This window comes from Cinclus cinclus, chromosome 23 (assembly GCF_963662255.1).
Source record: "Cinclus cinclus chromosome 23, bCinCin1.1, whole genome shotgun sequence".
NCBI classification, from domain to species: domain Eukaryota; kingdom Metazoa; phylum Chordata; class Aves; order Passeriformes; family Cinclidae; genus Cinclus; species Cinclus cinclus.
Genome location: NC_085068.1, coordinates 6,324,839 through 6,348,505, shown reverse-complemented (window position 1 = coordinate 6,348,505; position 23,667 = coordinate 6,324,839). Strand labels below are relative to the sequence as shown.

The 23,667-nt window shown below is 43.2% G+C and overlaps 2 protein-coding genes across 6 annotated transcripts; one reads left to right on the top strand and one right to left on the bottom strand.

The window, feature by feature from the left end:
- Positions 1-1,479: 1,479 nt before the first annotated feature.
- On the top strand, positions 1,480-9,073 carry RER1 (retention in endoplasmic reticulum sorting receptor 1). Of its 4 annotated transcripts, none has more exons than XM_062507624.1 (8): positions 1,480-1,530; positions 2,012-2,032; positions 4,665-4,750; positions 5,278-5,382; positions 6,250-6,349; positions 6,870-6,948; positions 7,061-7,196; positions 7,982-9,073. In XM_062507624.1, the coding sequence occupies exons 3-8, from the start codon at positions 4,670-4,672 to the stop codon at positions 8,069-8,071; spliced, it is 591 nt and encodes a 196-aa protein (XP_062363608.1). In that variant the 5' UTR covers positions 1,480-1,530; positions 2,012-2,032; positions 4,665-4,669; the 3' UTR covers positions 8,072-9,073. The 4 variants fall into 4 exon arrangements, with proteins under 4 accessions (XP_062363608.1, XP_062363606.1, XP_062363607.1 ...); XM_062507623.1 differs by having other exon boundaries at positions 1,511-1,530; positions 1,995-2,032; XM_062507622.1 differs by lacking the exon at positions 2,012-2,032.
- A 1,154-nt stretch (positions 9,074-10,227) lies between these two features.
- PEX10 (peroxisomal biogenesis factor 10) lies at positions 10,228-13,991 on the bottom strand. 2 transcript variants are annotated; one of them, XM_062507610.1, is made up of 6 exons: positions 13,883-13,991; positions 13,619-13,699; positions 12,727-13,133; positions 12,027-12,202; positions 11,589-11,724; positions 10,228-11,302 (listed from the first exon to the last, which is right to left on the bottom strand). In XM_062507610.1, exons 1-6 carry the CDS (start codon positions 13,989-13,991, stop codon positions 11,231-11,233), a joined length of 981 nt encoding a protein of 326 aa, XP_062363594.1. In that variant the 3' UTR covers positions 10,228-11,230. The 2 variants fall into 2 exon arrangements, with proteins under 2 accessions (XP_062363594.1, XP_062363593.1); XM_062507609.1 differs by having other exon boundaries at positions 10,228-11,724.
- Between the last annotated feature and the right edge of the window lie 9,676 nt (positions 13,992-23,667).

The following is a 23,667-nucleotide window of genomic DNA, read 5'->3' as shown; positions in this document are numbered from 1 at the left end:
CATTTATGTTATGACCAAGTTTGTGTCTCCTGGGCTGCCCGGCCATAATTCCTCCACTGATGATCTTTAAGGTCCCTTCCAATCCAGATTGTTCCAGGATTCTGATTCTTTCCCATATTTCCTGTTTATTTTCCAGAAGGCTGGTTAGCTCTTCCAGAAATCTATGATAATCTATGCCAAGTAAATAAATACAGAATTCTAAGCAGCCTAAAAAAAACCCCAAACCACCTTTAACCTATTATTTTGCTTGAAAAAAGGGTATTTATGTTCTTATTGTTTCATGTTAAACTATATAATTTGAATTCAGTATGTGCTGAGGTATCACTTGTATTAAGGGGGTGTTTTTCAAGTTATATATAATATACAATTATATATGTGTATTTATGTGTAACTATATAAAACTTATTATTTATTTATATAAATATATATTATATTGTATAATTTGTATAGTAATATATTTAATTTAAACATATTTATTACAAGTATGAAATAAATAAGTATACTCATATACTTGCATACTGTAAATACTAAATCAAGAGATTTTCAGAAGTGTCTGGACTATTTTTTTTGGCCTCTTGTCACTTTTGAGCAAACTTTAATGTAAACTTTAGTACTAAACGCTGCAGCCACGGAGCCTGAAGAATTTACTGATTCAGCCCCAAAACAGAGGCTGGAGAGACGCCCAGTGGTGCCCAAAGGCGGTACAGAACTGTTCGGAACAGCCTCGTGGCAGCGAATCCAGGGAAAATCAGCGATGATCCCTGCGGTTCGTTTATCAGTGCTCGTGTTCCACGGGAACAAACGCACCTCAGCACGTGTAGGGATGCTTGTGTCACCTCTTTTCCAAGTAATGAGCATTTCTTTTCTTCTCTTACTGACTTTGATTCCCAAACGTTCACGTGCTCTTGGAATAAGATACACCGAACTCCTTAAAACTTTAAATTCTTCAACAGCTTTGGCCTCGTCCTGTGAGCGGGCTCCGCTCGGCTCGGTTCGGCACAACCCGGCTGTGCTCGGTTCGGCTCGGGCTGGACTCGGCCCATCTCGGTGGAGCTCGGTTCGGGCTCGGCTATGTTCGGTTGGGCTCGGGTCGGCCCCGCCACCCCGCCCGCCGCAGTCCCACCATTGGCCGCGCGTCCGCGCCCGCCCCAGCAGCCGCTCTCATTGGCTGCGTGAGAGCGGAGGGCGGGGCCTGGCGCTCCCTTTAGGGTAGGGGGGCCGGCCTGTCCTGCGCTCGGTCCGCACCGGCACCGCCCGATCCCGCCCCGCCTCACAGGCCACACGCGCACACACACACACACACACACACCTCTCACCTCTCCGCCGGCACCGCCCCGCCCGCTCCCCGTCCCCCCTCACGGACCACACACACCTCCCGCCGCCCCTCCCTCTCCGCCGGGGCCAAGGGGCGGGGCAGCACCGGGGCTGTGCCCCGCCCCTGGGCCCCGGAAGCGGAAGTGGATCCCTGTGCTGCCGCCATATTGGTCTGTGGAGGGGCGGGAGCGGAAGGCAGGACCGGCCCGGTGGCCTGTGAGTACCGGGACCCACCGGGGCCAGAGTGGGGTGGGCGCGGGAGCGAACACTGCGCTTCCGGGCCGCCGGGCGCGGCGCTGACACCCGCGGGCGGGCGGGCGGGGGCCCGGAGCGAGCGGCCCCTCCGGGAGCGCGGGGGCTGCTGCGGGCTCGGCGCTCCGGCCGGGGCCTCCCAGGACCCCTGTCCCTCCCTGCCGGCCCCGCCCCATTCCGTGTCGAGGCAGCGGAGCTTCTCCCCGTTCATGGTACCGAGTGTCTCGCCGCGCCGGGGCTGAGCAGTGCCCGGCCAAGGGGAAATCCCCGCTTGCGGGCACAAGCGAGAAGCGCAGGTGCTGTTCAGCTGCTGTTACAGTGGATAAAATTAAACAGTGCCTTTTTCTGTATGAAAAACCAATCTGAGCGACCAATGGGTTGTTTCCCCGTGGTTGTCCATTCACCCAGTTCTTAATAAATCACCTTAGTGTGTTCCTCTTCAAAGACGTTTCTTCAGTGAGATAAGGTAACTTGAATGAGTAATGTGTTTTTCTAGTTACTTGCTTCATTTATATTTTAAATCTAAAATAAATGTGCATCATGAGCAGGGTTTTGTTCAAGTTCTGTGCCTCTGTGTGGTGATGTGAGGCTTGAAGTAAATATTCTTTCTGCCGGAGGTTCTGCTTTTCAGAACTCAGCCATCAGTGGTGTTTGTAATGAAATTACCATAACAATTGTGGGGAAAAGCATAACTGTTCAGACGTACCTTCGCTGGCGAGGTGTTTTCAGCAGAGAAAACTGCTGTAATACGGTTTCGTTAGTTCTGCTGGTAGCAAACTATTCCCTCGTTGGTTGTGTTAATCTCTGTGTGTGTCCGGCTCAGTGTTGGCTGTGCTGGAGTGGCTGGAGGGCGTTCACAGCTCCTCGTGCTGGGCAGTCAGTCTGATGTTACATTTGCAAGACAGTTGGAGAGAGGCTTTTCACGAGGGCCTGAAGTGACAGGACAAGGGGGAGTGGCTTAAAACTGCCAGAGGGCAGGCTTAGATGGGATATTGGGAAGAAATTTTTCCATGTGAGGGTGGTGAGGCCCTGGCACAGGTTGCCCAGAGCAGCTGTGGCTGCCCCATCCCTGGAAGTGCCCGAGGCCAGGTTGGACGGGACTTGGAGCAACCTGGGACAGTGGAAAGTGTTTCTGCCCGTGGAAGGGGGTAGAATGGGATGATCTTTAAAATCCCTCCCAACCCAAATCATTCTACAGTTCCATGTTTATGAAAGAGAAACTGCAACTGTCCAGGTTTAGTCATTCCCTTAAACCAACACAACCCAATGCTCTTAGCTGCAAACTGCCCTCAGAGCAGTACCAAGGACTCCTTGCTCTTGATAATTGTTCATTACAGGTCCTCCTCCAGCAAAGTTCTAATGTGATAAGAAATCTTACCTTAAATTCTGCTCTGTATCTTGTGATTAAACTGAACCCCAGAGAAGTTTGTCCTCAGTAGAGCTGTTGAATTTCTTGGTCTGCTCTGGAAGATCTGTATGCATGATTAAAAATCACATGTAATGTAATAACTTACACCAAGCAAGATCCCTGCTCCAGCATAAAGCCTTCAGTAGCCTTACACACATGATTTTCCACTTGCTCTGTGCAGGGTAACATTTACAAGAACGTCCTGTGAGGTCTGCTTGTAGCCCATATTTGCTGTGAATGCATCTGTAGAATTAATTTTGAGACTATGAGAGTTTTTACTGGTCTCTGATAAATTACTCTGTGATTCTAGTTAGTTGAATAACATGTTACAGCTTAATACTTCAGAAATAAAGCACCAAATGATGCTTAGCTGAGAATGCTGAACAATTTTTGCCCTGCAGAGAGTGGAGAGAAGAATAATTACTTCTTTTTGCCTGTAATGGAAAAGTGTGTATATTGTATGACTTTCTGCTTGATTCTTTTCTTTTAGCTGTAGCTTGAATCAAAGTGGACTCAGCTCTTGAAGCCTCCTAATGAGTCCCCTTAGCTTATGAAGTGTAACAGTAAGATCCTTTTTTTTGTACTTTATAATTATTCCATAGGATGTAGTTTTTAAATGTTTGCAGAAAAAAATACACGGTTTTGAGGTTTTGTGCCTCCTCAGATTGTCCTTGATCTTAAATTTTCTGCATCAGTCACTGTATTGCAGCATCTAAGACAATTTACTATTTTTTTTTAATTTATGAATGTTTCATACAGATTTGTTATCCTCTGAGTCTCTTGAGTAGAGCTGAATGTACTCCCAGTATTCCAGAGTTACATAGTCCCACCCACAGATGAGGATTCCAGGAAGTAATGCCAGGGATTGCTCTTGGTGATGTGGCAAAATGTTTCTGGTTAGGATCCACTTTATTTGGCTTCTATCTTGAAGTGAGCTGTAAAACTCCCTGATAAGGCTTTAAAGCTCTTCAGTTGGTAGCAGAGGCGTGGACTGAAAAATAATCCCCTTGGGTAATTTTTTTATTTGAGTTCAATCTCTTGGTCCTTTGACTTGTTAAGTTTTGCCCTTGTGTAAAACGTTTCTGTCACTGCACAGCTCCTGGTGTTCAAGAGACAGAGGAACTCACTGAATGATTGCAGTGTGGGCAGCATTTTGGGTTTGGTGCTCTGGCAGAGTCTGAAACCACTGGTGTGCAGAGTCCTGAATTTATTTCTTCACTATGTAGTTACTCAGTATTCAAAATCCTAAGCAGCTTTTTTAAAAAAATCTCCTTACTGTGGTTTTGTTCTTTGCCTTTGGAGCCTGAGGTGGCAGGAGGGAGGTGCTGCAGTTCATGCCTCACTGCTGAGGGGTTGTACCTCAGCCTGTGCCTTAGCAAGGTGACAATGTCCAGCTGGGCTCTTCCTGAATTTCTTTATGGTCTTCTTTTTTTCCTTTCCTGAAATGCACTGGGTCCTATCTTGCCCTTGTAAAATACCCTGCTCTATGCTTTCTTGGACAAAGACTTTTCATTCATTTTGGCATAAATGCCCTCTTTTTAAGAATAAGTTATTCAGAATAATGTGTTTCAAACAGGACAAGCTAGAAAAATATTGTGTGTAAATGCTGGTTCAGAGAAAGTGCTTTGAACCTCCTTGAGCTTAGGGTTTGGATTTCAGTGTTCCCTTGTCCCATGTTTTGTTTCCACAGCCACCATGTCAGAAGGGGACAGCATTGGGGAGTCCGTGCATGGAAAACCTTCTGTGATCTATAGATTTTTCTCAAGACTTGGACAGGTTGGTTTTGTGAAGGATTTTTCTGACTCCTTTAGAAACAGATCTCACTGCAGCTTTTTGAATTGCTTGTTGGCTTGGTTGTTGAAATGCTACAATCTATACACAAGATTTATTTTGAAGCCTTTTAAAATAGATAAATATCTATAATAAATGGTTTACTGGAATATTTAATGGACATTTGTATGGCATTGCACAGTGAAAATATGTTGTTACTGTCAGAAATGAGGAGTGAGTTCAGATTTCATTTCAAATTCATCTTAAGGGAGGCAACTTGCATAAAGTCCAGAAAATTTAAGTTGCTTTACAGTGCCATAAGCATTAAGGATTTTTTTTTCTTTATAAAAGTATTGAAGCTTGTAAGGATAGTTTGTGTAGTTTATTTGTAGTAAAACAAGTGTTTCATGTTATTCTCTTTCCCAAAATACTCCTCCCAAATGCTTTCTTTTGCCCATACTACCCTCAAATAAGCTATATCCATTGTGCATCAAGTACTTTACAGTATTTATTATTTACTTTGTTTCCTCCAGATCTACCAGTCCTGGTTAGACAAATCCACCCCCTACACCGCAGTGCGATGGATTGTAACGTTGGGGCTGAGCTTTATCTACATGATTAGAGTTTATTTACTGCAGGTAAGAGAACTGGATTTGATGCTGAAGTAGTTCCAGATATTATTGCTGGTCTGATTTTGATGTTAAGAGTGTTTCTGAAGTGTGCTGTTTCTTTAGAATCATGTGTTCAGCACGTGGCAGAAGGTAAACTGTGTAGTCTGAAGAGAGAATACATCCTCTGGGTGCAGAACATGCTGCTGCAGAGAGAAAAAATGTGTGAATACCTGAGGACATTCATTGGATAGCAATGTGAAATCACAAAATAAATCTCCAAAAACTGTTGTAATGAAGTGGTTGCTTTTATATTAAAGCTGTATAACAACATGCTCAGAGCCAGGGGTTCCTTTCTGTCATGAAAACCATAAAGAATGGCTTTGTCAGCATTTCTCTCCCTGCAGGCCAGGGCAGGCTATTCCCCAGTCATCAGATGTTTCTGTTCCATGCTAGTCTGAAGTTCAGTTAAGAGCTTGGGAGCTGTTATTCCCAAAAACGGAAGATTACAGAATGCAAAACCTTTACAAGTGATAGTAGTAGGAACATTTCAGACACTGAAGGCTGCAAAGATGATTTAAAAAGGGGTGGTTTTCTGCTCTTTACTGCTTTTGAAGTCCACATCTTGAGCATAGAGAACCTGGATGCCTGACCACGGTTTCATGTTCAACCAGTAACTACATGAGAGATTTGCTCTCCTGTCATTTTCTAAGACTTGTTGTGATCACTGAGGATTCTTGATGTTTTTACAAGCCCAGAAACCTTTCAGTTAATATGAGGGCATAGAAAAGCTTCTCAAGGAAGCAAAAAACCCTGGTTGTTTAATCTTGTTTAAAAATCAGTATCAGAAAATGATTTTCAGGAGGATTTTACCCTTGTCTGTTCCTCCTTGTGCAGGGTTGGTACATTGTGACATATGCCTTGGGAATCTACCACCTCAACCTCTTCATAGCTTTCCTGTCACCAAAGGTAGACCCCTCTCTAATGGAAGATTCAGGTATGAGGAAAAGTTCCTTTTTACCATCTTTTGAAACTTGGTCGAACTTCCAGCTCCTTTTGGCTGACACAGTAGTGAAAAGATAATGCAATTTTAGCACTACGTTGTATTTTTTAGACCTGAAAAAAATCTATACAGCTTAACATCAAGATTTGCTATAAAATTTGTCCTTTTTTATGGGAGTTGAATATATTCCATATTGTACTAGTTTGCTGTGTTTTGAAAGGAGGTTTACGTGACTTAAGCTCTTCCCATAGTAACTTGAGTGGCCTGGCATTCCTGTTACCTATTTTCTTTAAAAGAATCTATGTTAAGTTTATTTTAAGGAGTCTGTGTGAACATACATTAAACCAGCAGCTCCTAACTTGGGATCTACGTGTAACAATGAAAATCTGGTGTGGTTTTGTTTTGGGATTTTTTTTTTCTTAAGATATAAAGCAAAATAAAAACTGGAGTCTAAACAGTGTAAAAAACTACTGTGAGGAGATTTGTGGTTTGGTTTCTTTTCTGTTATTTTTAGATGATGGTCCTTCCTTACCTACAAGGCAAAATGAAGAATTTCGGCCTTTCATTAGAAGGCTCCCAGAATTCAAATTCTGGTGAGTGGATCCATCTGGTTGTGGTTGGGATTTTTTTTTTTTTTTTTGAAAAATACAAATGTCTGCATCACCTTAATGGTAACTGGACTTGAAGGATACTCTTATTTTTCAGGCACTCTGCCACTAAAGGAATCCTGGTTGCTATGGCTTGTACATTCTTTGAGGCTTTCAACGTTCCTGTGTTTTGGCCAATCCTTGTGATGTACTTCATTATGCTATTTTGTATCACTATGAAGAGGCAAATCAAGGTAACTTGTCAAGAACTGAGAATTTGTCGTGTCAGATTTACATTTCTGCAAACTGGCCATCCAGTGGAGCCCTTCAGGGCTTAAATGTGCTGCACACACTTATTTTACTGGAGGAACTGCATTAACTAATACTTGAACATTAGTTGTGCAGGTGGGGCATGTTTACAGTGTGGAGAGGATTTTACAAAACTTTATTCTTGTTTTCAAAAGGTTTTGATTTTAGAGTGCAGTGTCAGGGTTTTATGCAGGTTCTCATCCATTTCCTGTGGCTATTTTGGATGCAGAGGTGTTGAACCATCTTTGATGGGTAAAAAGGGAAGTTCTTACAATGTAGTGTGAGAAAGTAGATGGGGGAAAGAGAAAGAGCACAGGCAAGTGATTCAGACCATTTTAACAAATTACTTATGGTTTGTTAGCATTTTAAAAAATTAATTAATTTTTCCACAGACATTCAGAATTTTGGACAGGTACTGATTCAAAGAGGTAAATTAAAGATGAAAGGGCAGTAAAGAATCAGTACCTCTGTGCTCTCTCCAGTTTCTCATGGTTCCCCAGTCAGTAATCTTCACTGTAGTGTACAGTGTGTTAGGTAACCCAAAATCTGAGATTTATAAAACTGCTCTCATGCACCTGTTTAGATTTAAACTGCTGTAGGATTAACTATTTTATTACCTTTACTAAGAGCTCTCTGGTGGACTCAGTAATCTACAGTGTGTATTATGAACCATTTTTTCTAAGTATTACATGACTTTCTTGCCTCAACATCTTTTGTTTTCTCTTTGCAGCACATGATAAAGTACAGATATATACCCTTCACACATGGCAAGAGGAAATACAAAGGGAAAGAGGATGTGGGGAAGACCTTTGCTAGCTAGGAAGAAGCAATCAACCTGTTGACCAATTCTACTGCTCACTAAAGGAACGATTTTGAGCCATTGTAACAATGCCTTTTTTCTTCATAAAAGTGATTAACAGAGTGGTGACAAAGCAGTTGAATTTTCATTTTATGAGGATCTTGCTATTTTTATCTGAAATATCAGTTTCTTGAGGAAACTGGCATTCTAACCAAATTGCATTGAGTTTATTCTCTTTTGTAAGAAGTTGGAGAAGCTTTGGATAATCCCATGGATTTGGGATAATGCATTTCTTTCAAGATCCGTTGCACTGGAGAGGTTCATGGCCTAGAGTTGAATATTTTTACATAGTTCTCCTGCTCAACATCACCCTGAAGTGCTGTGCACATCTGTGGAGGAAAGTGTAAGCTGGCACACGTGATGCTGTTTTCTGCTTCATGGCCGTGTGCTGTTTTCTTAGAAAAATTCAGTAGACCTACATTAGATGCAGAACTTAAGCCAATTTCCTAAATGCATGGTATTACTGAGTTATAACCAAACAAGTATAGATAGGAATAAGAAATTACTAAATTATGGGGTTTGCAGTAGGGCAAAAATACTCATTTAGCTTCTAAAGCAACTCGTTTGTGTTGGGTTTTAATGCCAGTTTCATTGTTCCATCTCCCAGCAGATGCTAAAATTGGGCTCTTTGTGATGACTCAAAACTTTGTTCAAACTCTTATCACAATTTCCTTTGAGGACCTGGAATTATAAAAATATATATTTTAATTGTTATTAGTTGGAGTTTCTTTCATACTTAATGGTTCCTTGAATAATTGAAGTTGACTTCATGCAGCCCCACAGGATGTACCAAACTGGCCAGAATAGAAAGTGGTGGGGGTTTTAACACAGATTTTCTTTTTTTATGGGGGAAAAAAATGAGAGATAATGACCTGCATGTAAACTTTTTCATGTGGTACAACTGCAGTTTTATTAAGTGACTTTTTAATTCCAAAATTTATTAAAAGACAGTGTTCCCCTTTACTTGTTTCCTATCTTTATATACAGCTCTTAATCTAACACTCTTTATGACTCCTTTTCAGTAGTGGCTGCCCTCAGTTTACCTTTATGCAATGCCTTTTTCAACTCTTCAGGGAGCATTCACTTACAGAATTAGGAAAATATTAGCCCTTGTTAGATTCTGAATGAAATTCAGCAGCTTCAGCAGACAACTAATTGGAAAATGTATGTGGGCACCTTTTCCTCTGATCTTGTCAAATGAAGGCATTGTGGAGCTCTGGAATTCAGAAACCCTGCGAAAGTGACAGGTAGTTTTAGCTCACACTGACCTGTGGCTTTTTGTTGGTTTGCATGTTTTTGTTTTATTAGCAGTGGGGAAACCAGGACTGTAAGCACTTAAAATTAGTGACACAGCACCCAGAATGGGCATTATAAAAGTACCAGTCCTGGATGCTCATGGTTTGTTGCCTGAAAATCTGAAAGCCTTGACTTGGAGAAGTGGTTTTCAGACTTGCTGGAGTTTCTGAATATGGATAAATCAGGAAAAATATGACATTAATATTAAAATTACCAACTGGGATGACTCCCAGTAAACAAGAGTATTAATGACGTCCATTGCAAATCTGACATTTTTACTGGAACTTTGAGGTTTAATTTAGGCAAATTTAGGTTGATAGTTTCCTTTTGGAAAGGCAGATGCCCTGCATCCAGTGGGATTAAGTTTTCAAACACGGATTGTAGGACCTGTTCCACCAACAGTGCCGTTCCCCAGCTGCATCTCAGCCTGCCATGGCCAGGCAAATCTGATGGCATTTTGTTAAACCTTGCTCTGCTGTATCACATAAAAATGTTAAAATTTAATTCCCTTTAAGGAATGCATTAAAAGCTTGGCTGGACAGCTTTAAAGACACTTCCCAGTCACCAGTTCCTTCCTGTTTGTTTTCATGTGCAACAAAATGTTTTTCCTTACTGTTTGAGGAAGGAGCTGAGGCAGTGATTTCCATAGGTAGTCTGTTCTGATTTGTGATATGGATTATTTTTCTTCCACTGTTGCCGTGACAGTTAAAATAGGTGAGGAATGCCTCAAAGTTTGCTGTTGTGAGAAGGGATGGTTACACATGTTCACGTAGTTACCAGCAACTATTTTTTGTTCCATTTATAGATAGGATGGAAAGTTAAACTAAATTTTCTGGGTCAGTATGATAACTCTTGGAGATTTAATTACTAGCTGAATAACCAGGATCTCTGCAGTGCAAATACCCATCTTCCAAGTGCTCTTAGTGTAGTACACCTGGCCCTGCCCAAGTCCACATTCCGTGCCATTTTTGATATATTTATTGAAACTGTAATTCATGATGCACAGACTGGAGCACCTGGGTTCTTTTCCATACCTATATTTGAAAAATACAAATAAATTGATCTTCTGCATCTTCTATCATGCAAGAATGCCAAGGTGTGTGAACAACTAACAATCTTTACCTCTGTACTTCAGGGATATTAGTAACACCCCCTAGACTTTGGAAAACACACTTTGTTACATTGCTATAGCCTCAATGTCTAGGAAAGTCTCCCTTGCTACTAGTGATGGAAAAACCTGAGTTTGGAAGCTGAGTGTTAACAAACCAGTGTGCACAATCTGTATTACTGGGGCTTTGCACGTGTTGCTTCTGTTGATCTAAGCAGATTTCAGTTTGTCAAATCAAAGAATCCTGCTTTATTGTAAACACAATGGCACATGCTATTTATTACCAAAATTTCCACTGCTCTTAAACTCAGGTTTTGTGTACAGCTTCTGTTCTTTGCCCCTGAAGTCCACTGCATGGGCATTATAACATTACAGGAGAAAGGAAGTCTTAAGATTAGGATGTTGCAGAAGAGTGGTAGACTCATTGTCTACGCTTGTATTATGAGAATTTAAGTTTTCTATTGTCCAAAATGAAGAAAACTATTAAACTTGTGTTAAGCATGTTTTAGAAACCCATTTTTACTATGGTCCAGAGCTACATCAGAAGAGTCAGAAGGGTAGAAGCAGAAATAGCTTTATTCTGTCACACAGGAATGTAGTGCCACCTCACACAGGGACTTTCCAGTTTTAAAGCCTTTTCTTGGACCAACCCAAGCTGTAGGACAAACATGAGAATATGAACTGGGACCTTTGTCAGGAGACAGAAGAGGTTCCTTTTACATTTGGTAGTGCCGTAGGTAGATCAATTTCTGAGGATGAAACTTCTCTCTGCACAGTGGACATTCTGCCTACAGAAAGAAAAGGGAGTAGATGGACATACTGAATAGTTATGTTTAAAAATCTGAATAGAACTGCTTAGCTACTTCTATAAAATAATTTTTCAGTCCCAACTGTGGTACAAGCTCCCCTGAGCCAGTCCAGTTTGAAGTGCTCATCTTACTGCCCTCACCTATGTAACTGTCATTGTATTTCAACAACTCCAGAGGTGCTGGTCAGCTCTGGGTGCCTCAGTGAGACCCTGGCATTAGCAGCCAGGCTGGGGGCACCGTGCAGTGTGGATGTGCTGTTACTCACCCTGGTGTTGCACCAGGCAGTGATGCACTCCCAGCAGAACAGGTGCCCACAGGGGGTGGCTGTGCTGTGCCTCCTCTCCTCCAAGCACAGCGTGCAGCGTGACTGGCGCCCTGCAGCCATCTCTTTGCTCGTGCTTCTAATTAACACAGGCACAGTTGGGTTAATTGCACTTACCCTGCTTTGTCAGAAATGCTGGAGTACCCCCTCCTGAAGTAAACCCCCTGCTCAAGTATCAACCCCTTTCATGAAGGTCTCAAAAACACTAAAGCGTGAAGTCTGAAACATTTGCAAAACCGTGAGGAATTAGTTTTGCTGATTAATTAAATGTTACATTAAATCAGATTGTAACCTAAGTTGGGGTGTCGCTCCTGTGTTGTCCCTGTTCATGACAGCTGTGACATTCCCACCTCTTTCTAGGAAGTAAGAACCACCTCTTACTTCTGGTGAGTGAGGTTGCGGTGTAGCCTCCACTCCTGTCGTGCTCTCTGCTTCTGTTTGAGGCTGTACATCTGAACTCCAATGGTCAGCAGAAGGTGGAAGAGTGAAATTATTCCAAGAAACTTGTAACTTGATCGGATACTCTCATCTTCTCCTTGCAGTCCTCCAAAATGCAGCTACAGAATTCAGAGAGATGTTTTGTTACTGTGGCTTTTAGGAAACTGTTCCCCCTCTCCCCATCTGCTGTCAACTTCATTTGGGATTCTCATTATGGCCAAAAAATTGGCCAGTATGGCTGCCAGTTTTTGTAAAGATAAAAAAAAAAAATCTTCATACAGAAAAGTGCTAAATGTGTTACTGGGTGTTTTTCAAAACGGGTGTTTTTCAAAACAGGTGTTTTGAAAACTGTGTTGTTCAAAAAAAATCCCATGAATTTATCACGTCACCTCTCACTTCCAGTGTATTTGTGGCAGATAGACTGAGGTTACACAGGTATTAACTTGTGACACCACATTCATGTTTATTACCTGTAACCTCTTGACTTGCATCACCCTCCCACATAAAGCAAAACCTTCCCTCTCACCCCTCTACTCTGCCTGTGTAATCAACTCCATACAAATTTTTTATCCCTTTTACGCATACGGCACCTCAGAAATGGCCAAAATTTTCAGTGGACACATCTTCAACCAAAACCACTTACATATGAAATCCCTGTGATCCTTTTGGACAGGTGGTAGAAGGTGCCCTGGATGTAGAACACTGCCAGGTGGAGCCGGTGCAGCAGAGGGATGGACTGTTTAAGGACATACACAACTTGGGAGGCTGTTTTCTTCTGCTGCTCTGTGAGCTCCCCAACCTGCTTCCTAATCCAGCTACGAATTAAGGTCCTGCTGGAAAAGCCAGGTGCTGGGGGGTTCTCTGGGGTCCTGGATTCCTCAGTCTCCAGCTGCAGCTCGTGTTCCAGGTGCAGCAGTGCCTTTTCCAGGCAGTAGGGTACCACGGTGTGCAGGGAAATGAAGAGTGCCCGACGAAGGAAAGAAGGCACCTTCTTCTTGCTTGGGTCAACCTGAATGATGTTCACATACTCTTCTCCCAGAGTCTGATAACCTGAATAGTGCAACAGAAAACAGGGTGAGAGGGCAACTGCAGGTTCATTCTGGATGTGGTGAGCAGTGGGGACAGGCTGTTCAGGCCACAACTGAGGCTCTGGAGTTCGGAAATAGTTCATTTTTATCTGCTGAATTAAGTGTCAGGGTGACATCCAGTACCAGCAGTTTTAGGCTTAAAGCAGAGATACTTTTCACAGTATCTCTGTGAAAATACAGAGAAAATTCTGCCTTTTTTTTTTTAAGAAACTGCTTTTAGAAGAACATCTATCCGTGTTGATAATGTACGTTTGAACCCAACCCCGACAACTTCATGGCCTCATCTTTGCCAGAAGGCATTTATCCAAACCAACCCAACCCCCGTGCTGAAAAGAACCGCTGTTGGGCGCTGTCAGGTGGCGATCACCAGCACAGCAGCCGCGGCACCGGCCCCTCAGCTTTTGATGTCGGGAGAAACGATAACAAATGATAAATGACAGAGGTTACCTGACAGCGTGGTCAGCACGAAATAGGCCACATCGGAGAGCAGCTCCACCTCCCTCCTCCACTGCAGCCACTGCCGGGCACCTGCGGGACGGGGTCACTTTGCACTAAACCCGTGCTGATCCGAGCCCTTCCCGGGGAAACTCCTCCCGGACCCGGCCACGAGTCCCCTCTCCCCCTCCGATCCCCATCCGGAGCCGCGGGGCGGGGGTGGGCCAGGAACACCCGGGAGGGCTCGGGGTGGATCCAACCCCCCGCAGGCATTACCCGCCAGCCCCCGCAGCGCCGTGCCGGCCCCGCTGCGCAGTCCGGCCCGGTACAGCTCGTCCTTCTGCCCGCAGCGCACCAGCCGCGCCGGGCCCGCCGCCACCGCCATGGCGGGCGGAGGGACACGGGGCCTTGAGGAGGCGGCGCCGCGGTGCCGACGGCGGCGGAGCACCCGCCGCCCGCGCAGGGATATCCCGTCAGTGAGGGGCGGGAAACGCCTCCCCTGCCCTGAGGGGGCGAAAAGGGCGGGAAAAGGGGCGGGAAGAGTGGGGGAAAGGGTGGAAAAAGGGGAGGATAGAATGGGAAAAGAGTGAAAAAGGGGCCGTGAGGGGGCGGGAATGGGAGGGAGGGGAGTGGTAGGGGAAGGGAAAGGCGGGGAAGGGCCTCTGAGGGGCAGGAAAAGGGGCGGGAAGAGCGCAAGGGGAGGGAAGAAGGTGTGAGGGGTGGGAAAAGGGGCGAGGAAAGGCACAGTGAGGAGCGTAAAAAGGGGCGGGAAAGGGGAGGAAGAGGCTGTGAGGGGAAAAAGGAGGGAAAAGGAGCGGGAAAAGGAACGGGAAGGAGAGCCGTGGTCATAGCTGAGGTGGTAAGAACAGTAAAAGTGGGATCTTGAATCCGATTCTGAACACGGTCCGTAAGGAACCCACCAAATCACCGCTCCCAGGCAGGTGCGGCGCTCCACAACCTTGCACAAATGCTCCGGCCCTTCTAGCCTGGCGATAATTCAGAAGGAAGGTGTATTCAGTGTCCTGCCATTGCTGTTTTAACAGCTGCGAGAGCCTCCTTGCATCCCTTCGAAGATGAGCTGTTTATCTATATGGGAAAACTGAACAGGTCGCCCTTTGTTTTCCAGCGAGCTGTACATAAGGCAAACAACGAGCATCACCTCCACACGGCAAAGCTGCGAACACATCGACGTGTCAGTGCATCCATCTCCCAACTCCTGGTGCCAGGGACTGCCAGGCTGCGGCAGAACCGGTGACTTTCTCTGTGCCAGACTCCCAAATCAGTCCCTCAGTGCCTGCCACTGAGGATTTGGAGTCTTATCAGAATTCCTGATAATTTCCTGGTTTATTTAGGGAATGAGCTGGGTTCCTGTCTGAATGCTCTTGTCATAAAACTCACTGGCCCCTCGATGGGGAGTGACAGCCACACCTTCTACCTGCCATGAAAGCTCTTGCAGCTGTGCCTGATGTTGAAAAATAATTATAATATTTTTATAAATTAAAAAAAAAAGCCCACCTCATTTCTTAAAACACAATCATCATATTTTAACAAAGGTAGCAGCATCCTGTACATGTTTATAATCTATATGTGTGTGTGTATATATATATTTACCCTCTGAGGTTAGGTACATCCATTTTTGCCAGAACATGTTTTGTTTGTTTTTGTTTTTTTGGGTTTTTGGGTTTTTTTGTTTTTTTTAGCAGATTTTAATGTCGCATTGTTATAAATTCAGTCTTGCAGCATGCTAAAGGGGAAGTTGAACAGTTCCACGTTTAATTAATTTATTTGACAAAACTGCTATCACTGAAATTAAAGTTGGTGTTTTCTTCACGAATTCACACACTGAGATGGCAGGAACTCACTGGAAAGTTCTGGGAGAGCAGGAGCTTGGTGGTTTTTTTTTTCTTTCTTTTTACTGAGAAGCGAAGAAAGGCTTCCTGTGACCAATATAACCACAAATAAACGGGATATTTGTAATCCTTTCAGTAGCCTATCAGTGCACAGATCATGGCATCGGAGTTCTAATTAAACTGCACCAGAAGTTGTTCGTGATAAGTAAAGCTGTGATGAATCTCACAGATAATCAAAACATTCTTAATTCCTTCCTTCTCTGCTCCAGGCGCTGCTCAATTATTGTTAGGGTGCATGGCATCAATGGAATCGCGGATTGTTCCCTCTGTAGCTGTGAAATTAACGGAATTAAGGGGAAAAAAAATCGCAGTATTTCCCGTCGTGTAACAGTAGGCGGCGCACCTGCATAAGGAAATGTCCCACGGGAAATGGGTCTGGAATGGGACAATTTCACTTAAATCGTGGGGATCTGCTATTAAATAAGAAACTCGAAGCTGCCACCTGAAATTATAGAGTTTTAAAATTGTGGAACCAATCCCTGGGTAATTTTGTTCAAGATTCAAATCCAATCTCTCATATTTTGATTTTTTTCTTTTAAAGGCAGAGCTGTGTATATCTCACACGTCCAACAATTGTTAAGAAAAATACCAGACATATTCGTTGCCCTTTTACTGAAGTGGGTAATTTTGATCTTCTTATTTTATGTGTCAAGAAACCAAATAAGAGCTCGAGAGTTTTTTTGGTGTTTTTGTTTTTGTTTTTGTTTTGCAAAGCTGAAATCCTGATTAATGACCACTTAATTGTTGGATTGGAAACCACTAATAAAGCTGAAGGTTGGACTCTGCCAACAAATGTTGAAACATTTGAAGTGTGTAAATTCTTTGTATATGTCCATTTTGACTTATTATATGGATTTTATTCTATTCTAAAAGTTGTTTTGTGTTGTTTTGAATGGTAGGGCTCCTGCCAGTGTGTTTTGACCTGAGGAGGTGCAGCATGCCAAGTAGCCTTCCCATTTTGTGATATGCTTTCCTATATATGTTCGTACGTAGATATAAACACATGCATAAAATGTTAGTTGTTGCACTGTGATCTGCCAGGAAAATCTGATTCTTCTCTTTTGTATTCTGAGTAATACTAGTGACTCCAGAAAACTGCCATTATCTCTTAAAACGTAGCTGCTGTGTTTTTGATTAAGTTTCTGGAAGCCAAGCTTCTTGATTTCCATGCCATGCTTCTCTGCTTTTCCTTCTAACAGACCTGACAAGGGAACGAGCTGCTCCACTGACGTTACCACAAGGAAGTCCAAAATGTAAAAAAACCTCGGTGCTCAGCAATGATTAACTTTTCCTCCCACAGGCTACTTGTCTGTGCATCGTAAAATCTGATTTTGCCTCTGCAGACCTGTTAGGAGACAAGAGGTTCGGAGCGCAGCTTTCAAACAGGGCACCGGGCAGATGTTTCAGTTTGCAACCTGAAGAACAGGTTCTGCGGATGCAAAAGGAGCGAAGCGTCTGTTCGGCATTGTTACCACCCTCCGATTCCTTTTGCCTCCTCCCACTTTGAACTTGTTACCCTGGAGCTGAACTGTTTGAACAGGGGCTGTAAAGCCGCTTTGTGATCACAGAGCTGAGAGCCCTCAGCATGTAAAAGCGGGGCGGGATTCCGCTGCGGCTCCGCAGGTCCCTCCCTCGCTCCTGCCGGGTTTGTCCCGGTTATGAAGGTTGGACACTCCGCGCACAGGAGCTGGGACAGCCCGTCTGCACTGCCCGGCCGCGGGAGACGAAGGTGTGTGCGCCGTTTGCTTTCGGCTTGCTTTGCTTCTTTCTCTTGCAGCGGTCATTTTGGTGTACTTTTAACACTTTTGCTCACTTTTGGGCGTTAGAAGCAAAGTTTATAATTTATATTAATATTCTTGTAGCTGTAGCAGAATTCGCTGCTACTTCTGCTCTTGTGTTTTTGAAGGAAGAGGGAAAATGGAAAGAGCATCATGTCTCATGTTTTTTTAAAATTTTATCATGCTTCCTCTTGTTCATGAAAACTTCGAGGTTCAGGAACCTTGGAATTCTGTTAGTCCTAAATTTTTAGATTCTCTGAGCTTGAAGCTTGAGCTTAGGGATGAAGCAAACTGCATTTGTGATTCAAGTCTAGACTTTTCTAACTGGACAACTGCTCTTTTTAAATGAAAGACTACTGCATTCATTCTGAATGATAACCTGAGCCTTGAGCTTTCCCAGGTGTATGAAGCCAAAACAAAAACCGACTTGGATAAGAGAGGTTGGATGTAAAATAAACTTCAGGTATTTAAATTAAATAGCAATAGAACATGACTGAATCTGTGACTGAACGGCCAAGTGTTAACTTGGGAGGAAAGACATGCATGGCACTTTGAAAAGGTATGCATGTTTTTATTTTCAAAATTTAAAAAGTTTTTTTTTAAAAAAAAACCTCATTCTTTTTGGCTATGGATAAATAGTTTCAGTTCTTTACTGTCATAAAAATGTGGGTAATGATTGCAGAGATGTGAAAAATAATAAGGATGGCTGGATTGCTGGGGCTGTGTATGCTCCAAATGCCTCAGGCTTCAGGGTTCAGGTGTAGGTCTTAAATATACCCTGAATCCTCAGGGTGATAATTTCCAGAATCATGTTCTGTTTCATGGTAGAGGTAAGTTGCCTGTTATAAAATAAAACAGAAGTAGACTAAGAATTACTGCTGCCTGTGGTTGGTTTGAGGTAGGAAATTGATGCCCTGTTCAGAATGAAGTGCAAAGTGAACTTATTGTTCAAAAGAATGTGGTGAAAGTTTTGTCTGCTGGGAGAGCTTTTTCTGTCCTTACTGAGGGTGCAAAAACCATGCTGGGAAGAATTCCTTTTTGCCCAGTGAGATTAGCTGTGAGCAACCATTCAGTGCGAGTGAGGGGAGGTCAGCGACTGCTGAGGACACTGAGTTATCTAAATGTGGGCAAGGCTGAGCGGTGTCGGAGTCACTGTGTTGTTCTGGCCTCAGGAATGGCTCTGGGGGCAGGGGGAAAACTTAACTTGGCTCTGAGCAGGTTACTCTGCTTGTTACAGGCTCTCTGCTTCAGGCACTGAGGGTTTATTACAGAGCATAGAGGCCACGGCCAGATACAGAACTGTGTTTGTCATGGCAGAGCTGTTATCACTGGGCTTCTTTCTTCGATAAGCAGTATTTTACCAGAACTGCTTCTGTCATACCCAGTTTTATAATATAAACCTGTATAACTGAATCTTGAAGCACTCAGGGCTCACTGGCTCTTATGCTTAATGACTGTTGGCAAGATGAGCTCCTATAAGGCAGCGTATTTTGATTATTCTCAGCCAAAGAACAAGTTTATTCTGTTTTTGCAAGAAAGGATGATAACGTTCCAGTTTATAGCCAAGCTCCTTCTACGTTGTCTCAAAAGGCTTTTGTTTTCATTCATTGTTTCTGTAATTTTTCTGAATTAAAAGCTACTCCGTACTTTACCCAAAGTGCCTGAGAGCATCTTAGTGAATAGTCCTGCAGGAACAACAGAACAATAAAATATATGGTGTGCAAGGCTCTTCTGAAGTCCTGTACTCATAGTGTCAAAACAACACAATCTCACTTTTTTGAAATAAATGTTTTGAAATAAGTGGTACAGAGCCCTCCGTTCCTAAATATAGCTCAAAGGGGACAACTTACTTGTGAATATCACTGGAATTTGTTCTTGTTAATTTGTCCAGAGCTGAGAAAATTACTGTATAAATGAATTTGAGTGGGTTAGAGGATGAGGCTGAAGAGATTTTTCAGCAAAGATAGTCTTGCAGTTATTAAGGATCATCTGAATTTACTGCAATACAATTTTCATGCACCCAAATATCTCAGTTCTGCGTTAGTTATCTTTAAAATGACCCACTTCTTCCCATGATAAGCTTAAATTGATCTGATCTTAATATTGAAATAGATTCTCCAGTGTTATGCCTGAATCTTCTTTCACTTCCACTGTCTTGACCACAGAATTTGTGAGTTCACTTCTGCTCCCGTTGTTACCTCTGGCCTTGCTGGATGATGGCAAACCTTGTGTCCATCACTTGTGACAATTCCTGGGGCAGCTGTGACACGAGCAGTAGGTGCTGACCGTGCATCCAGGCTCAGCTGGCAGAGAAGGAAAGCCCTGCGTGACATGAGCCAAGCCCTGTTCTGAGGGGACAGCTAACTGTGGCCACTGTGTACAACTCCTCAGCCCAGTTTTTGCTGCAAGTCACTGAAATTCTGGTCTCCACCTTAATGTTTAGGGCACAGACTCTGAATCTGTAGGGAATTTCCAAACTTTTTATTCATTGTTTAATCTGCCTTCATTTTGTGGGGGTGGAGACTTCCCCTCAGCACACGTAGGTGCACAGCAGAGTCATTGAATAGGTACCTGCACGGTGCAGGCTGTGACAAACTTTACACATGCTGAGACAAAGTTCTCAGTTTCCTTCCTGCTCTTTGCTATCTGGCAGACTGCACATGAGACTGTGCATTCCTGAGAGAAATTCTGGGTGCAGACATCAAAACAAGCATGACCTGAGTGAAGATTTCAGATCCATTTCCATCACAAATACAGCATGAAACTTGACAGACTGATTTTGGGATACCTGGTTCTGACCTTAGCCAGCATTTTTTATTGTTCATCACAGCCTCACTTGTTTCCATTTGATTAGGGAATGGCTTCTGTCGAATCTTCTGACATCTTAATAGTTGTCAGGGAGCTCTGGATTGCCTCAGACATGACAAGAGAAATCGGGTGGGAAGGTGAGGGATCTTTCCATGTAAACATTCCTGGGAGAGATTGGAAGTGCTGCACAAGCTCTGGAGTTCCCATTCCCTGAGGGGTTTTGCCAAGGGCCATTACACAGAAACTTGCAATAGCACTTTTTGTGTTCGGTCTGGTGTTGAGAGGATGTCTCCTCTCAGCTCTCCTTGCAGGATTAGTTACTGCAAAATAACTTAGAAAAAGCTCCTCCCTGCCTCTTCTCCCCTTCAATATAACCCCCCTCCACCCCCAAAACCCCTACAGCTTGTTATTCCAGATTTCCTACTGCCCTTAGATGCTGGAACTGATTTTCTGGAAGTTTTCTCTTCCCTTAACTGAATACATGTAATTTGTGTTTTATTTAATTAAGAAAAAAAAAAGTAAGGAATGAAGCCTAAGGAAACAATGGCAGCTGCAACTGAGGTGCCTAGAAGAAGTTCTGTAGCCTGCAGAGGAGAACCTCAAAAACACAACTTTGGGATCAGCTGTAATGGCATTATTGAGTGGGAGTGCTGCAAGGACTACGTGAGATATTTTCTATTTAAACAATTTAACAGGTTTTTGTCTCCTACAGTATAAACTGACCTATCCCACTTCTTCCCCTCCTGTAATTTTAGACTGAGTGAGGTGAGGTTATTGAAGTAATGTTATTTATTGACTAACCAAGTACTAAAGTCCATGATAAGATGGAGAGCAAAGCAGAGCTGTACTTTGATATTTATTGGATCAGTTCCTAAACACTTGCTGCCTTGTAATTCCCATGTTTGCACGTCACTGCCCTCTGTTTTACAAAATGAGGATGGGTTGAGTGGTTCCTAGACCCATTCCTGCTAATAGAGAAGGAGAATCATCATTTAAGAAATTGGTTTGGATATTTGGCAAATAAAAACAAAACAAACAACCCCCCCCAAACAAACAAGCAAACAAACAAACAAACAAAAAAGCCAGCAGTATTGTCTTGAAGTTGCCAAGCACAAGCGTGTTTTTCTTGTTTGCAATATTCTCTTAGTGTCTGTCTGCTGTGCTTGGGCTCTTGTGTTTGGCCCTACCAGGCATCCTCAGGAGCAAGCTGATCACTGTCTTGTGAAAGGGGAACGCAAGTTGCCACGTTTTCTCTAACTCCCCCAGTGTAAATTATTCCTTAATATCCAAGAGATTCATCAGTGCAGCAATAAGCTGCTGTACCAAATTAAAGCAGTTTGATTAAAGACATTATTCTTAAAAGAAATTCCTGCTCATTTACATGGAATTAAAGAAAAAAATTTAAAAAAAAATCAGGCTTCTGAAGAATGACCAAGACTGCCGGCCCAACTGACAGCATGAACATTATTAGAATTATAGATCTGATTGCAAGTGGCATTGGAGCCATAGTCTATCTCTCCTTGTATGACTCACAAATTCCCAAGTGCAGCAGAACCTTTTCCAGCAGTCCTCGGTTTCGTCTGTCTCCTAACAAGGAGATCTTCCTCCCCTCATTTCTTCTCTGAGGCTTTTTGTTTTTTGTGGTCTGGAGTATGAAACTTTTATTTTCAAAGTTCTTTTGAGCCAAGCTATTGGATGAGATTTAGAGCTTTGCTTAATTAGTTCCTTTTGCCTCCTAATAGAAATTGCCAGTTCTCCCTTGCTAATACAAAATGCAAATGTTCTTCAGAAGCAAGAGGCTGCTGTGTTTCCATTGTCACTTCAGACAGGTCTGGGAACTGGCTGGTGACAAGGAATGATGGTGAAACCGAGAGGGGTTTTGGCAATTCAGGATAAATAGGGTGGGGGATTACAAACAAGTCTATCCCTACAGATAGAAATTGTTACAAATTTCACATTTTGTTTCATAAAGTGAATGCTAAAGTTGTATGACGTGGTCCATACAAACCTGAAATTAATGATTTGGATTTAATAACAAGTCTGCTTACTTGCATAAGGAATATCCAGTTACATCATTCAACAAAAATGCAGGGCTCCTGCAGCTCCAGCTCAGGCTGTGAGGGGCGGGTGAGGAAAAGCTGACAAATGTTAAGTGTTCCTTTCAAGTGGGATGACTGTTCTGGGTGAAGGTGAACACACCAGCCTGCCAGAAAGGTATTCTGATGTATCTTGACTGCCTTTTCTTCACTTTCTCCTTTTTAACCGAGCTGTTTGCCATGGGACTCCACCGCACGCCAGAGTGTTGAGAGTGTGCTCCGTCCCTTGGGAAGAAGAATGCGGGATCACACCCTAAGGTGTGGGCTCACCCCGTGTTCCACGGGGCTGGAGCAGCCTCCTCTCCTCTGGAGCAGCCCTGGCTGTGCACTGACGTGCCTGGGCGTGCAGGTTATCTCCCTGCAATTCCCCGCTGAATGGAGCTGCATTCCTTCAGATGAGCAGCGTGTCAGAGGCAACCACACTGCAGCTTAAAAGCAAATCCCAGCTCTCACATTTAAATGCTTTAAAGTATTATTTTTTTCCTCCATTTGATGGCACTTTGATCTTTTATCCATTGATCTGCTTCCTGATCAAACTATTCAGGTTTAAGTGTTGACTTGGTTTTTGTGTGTTTCATCCATGGTATCAGTGTATCTGTCCTGGGAGGATATCAGAGCTTGTCTGAGTTCTGTGGATGCCACACAAAACCTCCCTGAACAAAAGCAGGTCTTGTGGGGTTAAGCTTTAAATACTACAGTGATATAAAAATGGCTAGAGAATTGTTAATGGTGTACACAGCTTTTATTGTCTGTAAGTGATACAGATCCTGCCTCTAGGGTTTTAAGTCATTTTTCCAAGCGAATACAGAACCTCACACAATAATGGCAGGGTTCTTAGCCTGGGCAGACAGTTTAAATCTTATTTATGGGTCTGAACAGATATAGTTGCTCTCTTTTGGCTGTTTGATGTCTTCTGTCAATGAGCAGTGCTATTCTCAGAGCCACCGTGGTTCCTACTGTAACAGAGGGGAGGTATTTCCAGCCTGTACAACTGATATTTTCCATCACACAACCTTCACACCAAATTTTCCAGGAAAGCAAACTGAGCTTCTTTCATTTATTTTGATAGGAAATCTGGCCCCTGGACATTGTTCTGAGATACCAATCTGTATTTTTGGGGATTCATTTTGTACTTTTCCATTGGCTGCTCAGGATTTATGGGGATTGGTTTGGGAAGAGGGGCTTGGCTTTTATATTTTACCAACATAGGTATGCTGAAGAGAAGGAGGGGTGGAAGGGAGCTTTGAGGACTTGTAGGAAGCTGTAAAAGGTGGGACTGAATGCAGGAAGAAATCTTTTGCATGGAAAGTGAAGACATTCAGAGATCAGCTGCCTCAAAGTGTCTTCATTTTCAGATCATAACAAAGCATAAAGAACATGAATTTGACGTATCTCGAGACAATAAAATATTTAATGAGCCACATCAATGTAAAGCTCATCTGCTTTCACTGGAATGATGCTGCTCTGGC

Coding starts and splice junctions, on each gene's coding strand:
- PEX10 (XM_062507609.1), bottom strand. CDS start 13,991: ATGGCGGTGGCGGCGGGCCCGGCGCGGCTGGTGCGCTGCGGGCAGAAG. Junction 13,700..13,882: donor GGCGCTGCGGGGGCTGGCGG/GTAATGCCTGCG, acceptor CCCGTCCCGCAG/GTGCCCGGCAGTGGCTGCAG. Junction 13,134..13,618: donor CGTGCTGACCACGCTGTCAG/GTAACCTCTGTC, acceptor TGCACTATTCAG/GTTATCAGACTCTGGGAGAA.
- RER1 (XM_062507622.1), top strand. CDS start 4,670: ATGTCAGAAGGGGACAGCATTGGGGAGTCCGTGCATGGAAAACCTTCT. Junction 4,751..5,277: donor TTTTCTCAAGACTTGGACAG/GTTGGTTTTGTG, acceptor TGTTTCCTCCAG/ATCTACCAGTCCTGGTTAGA. Junction 7,197..7,981: donor CTATGAAGAGGCAAATCAAG/GTAACTTGTCAA, acceptor TTCTCTTTGCAG/CACATGATAAAGTACAGATA.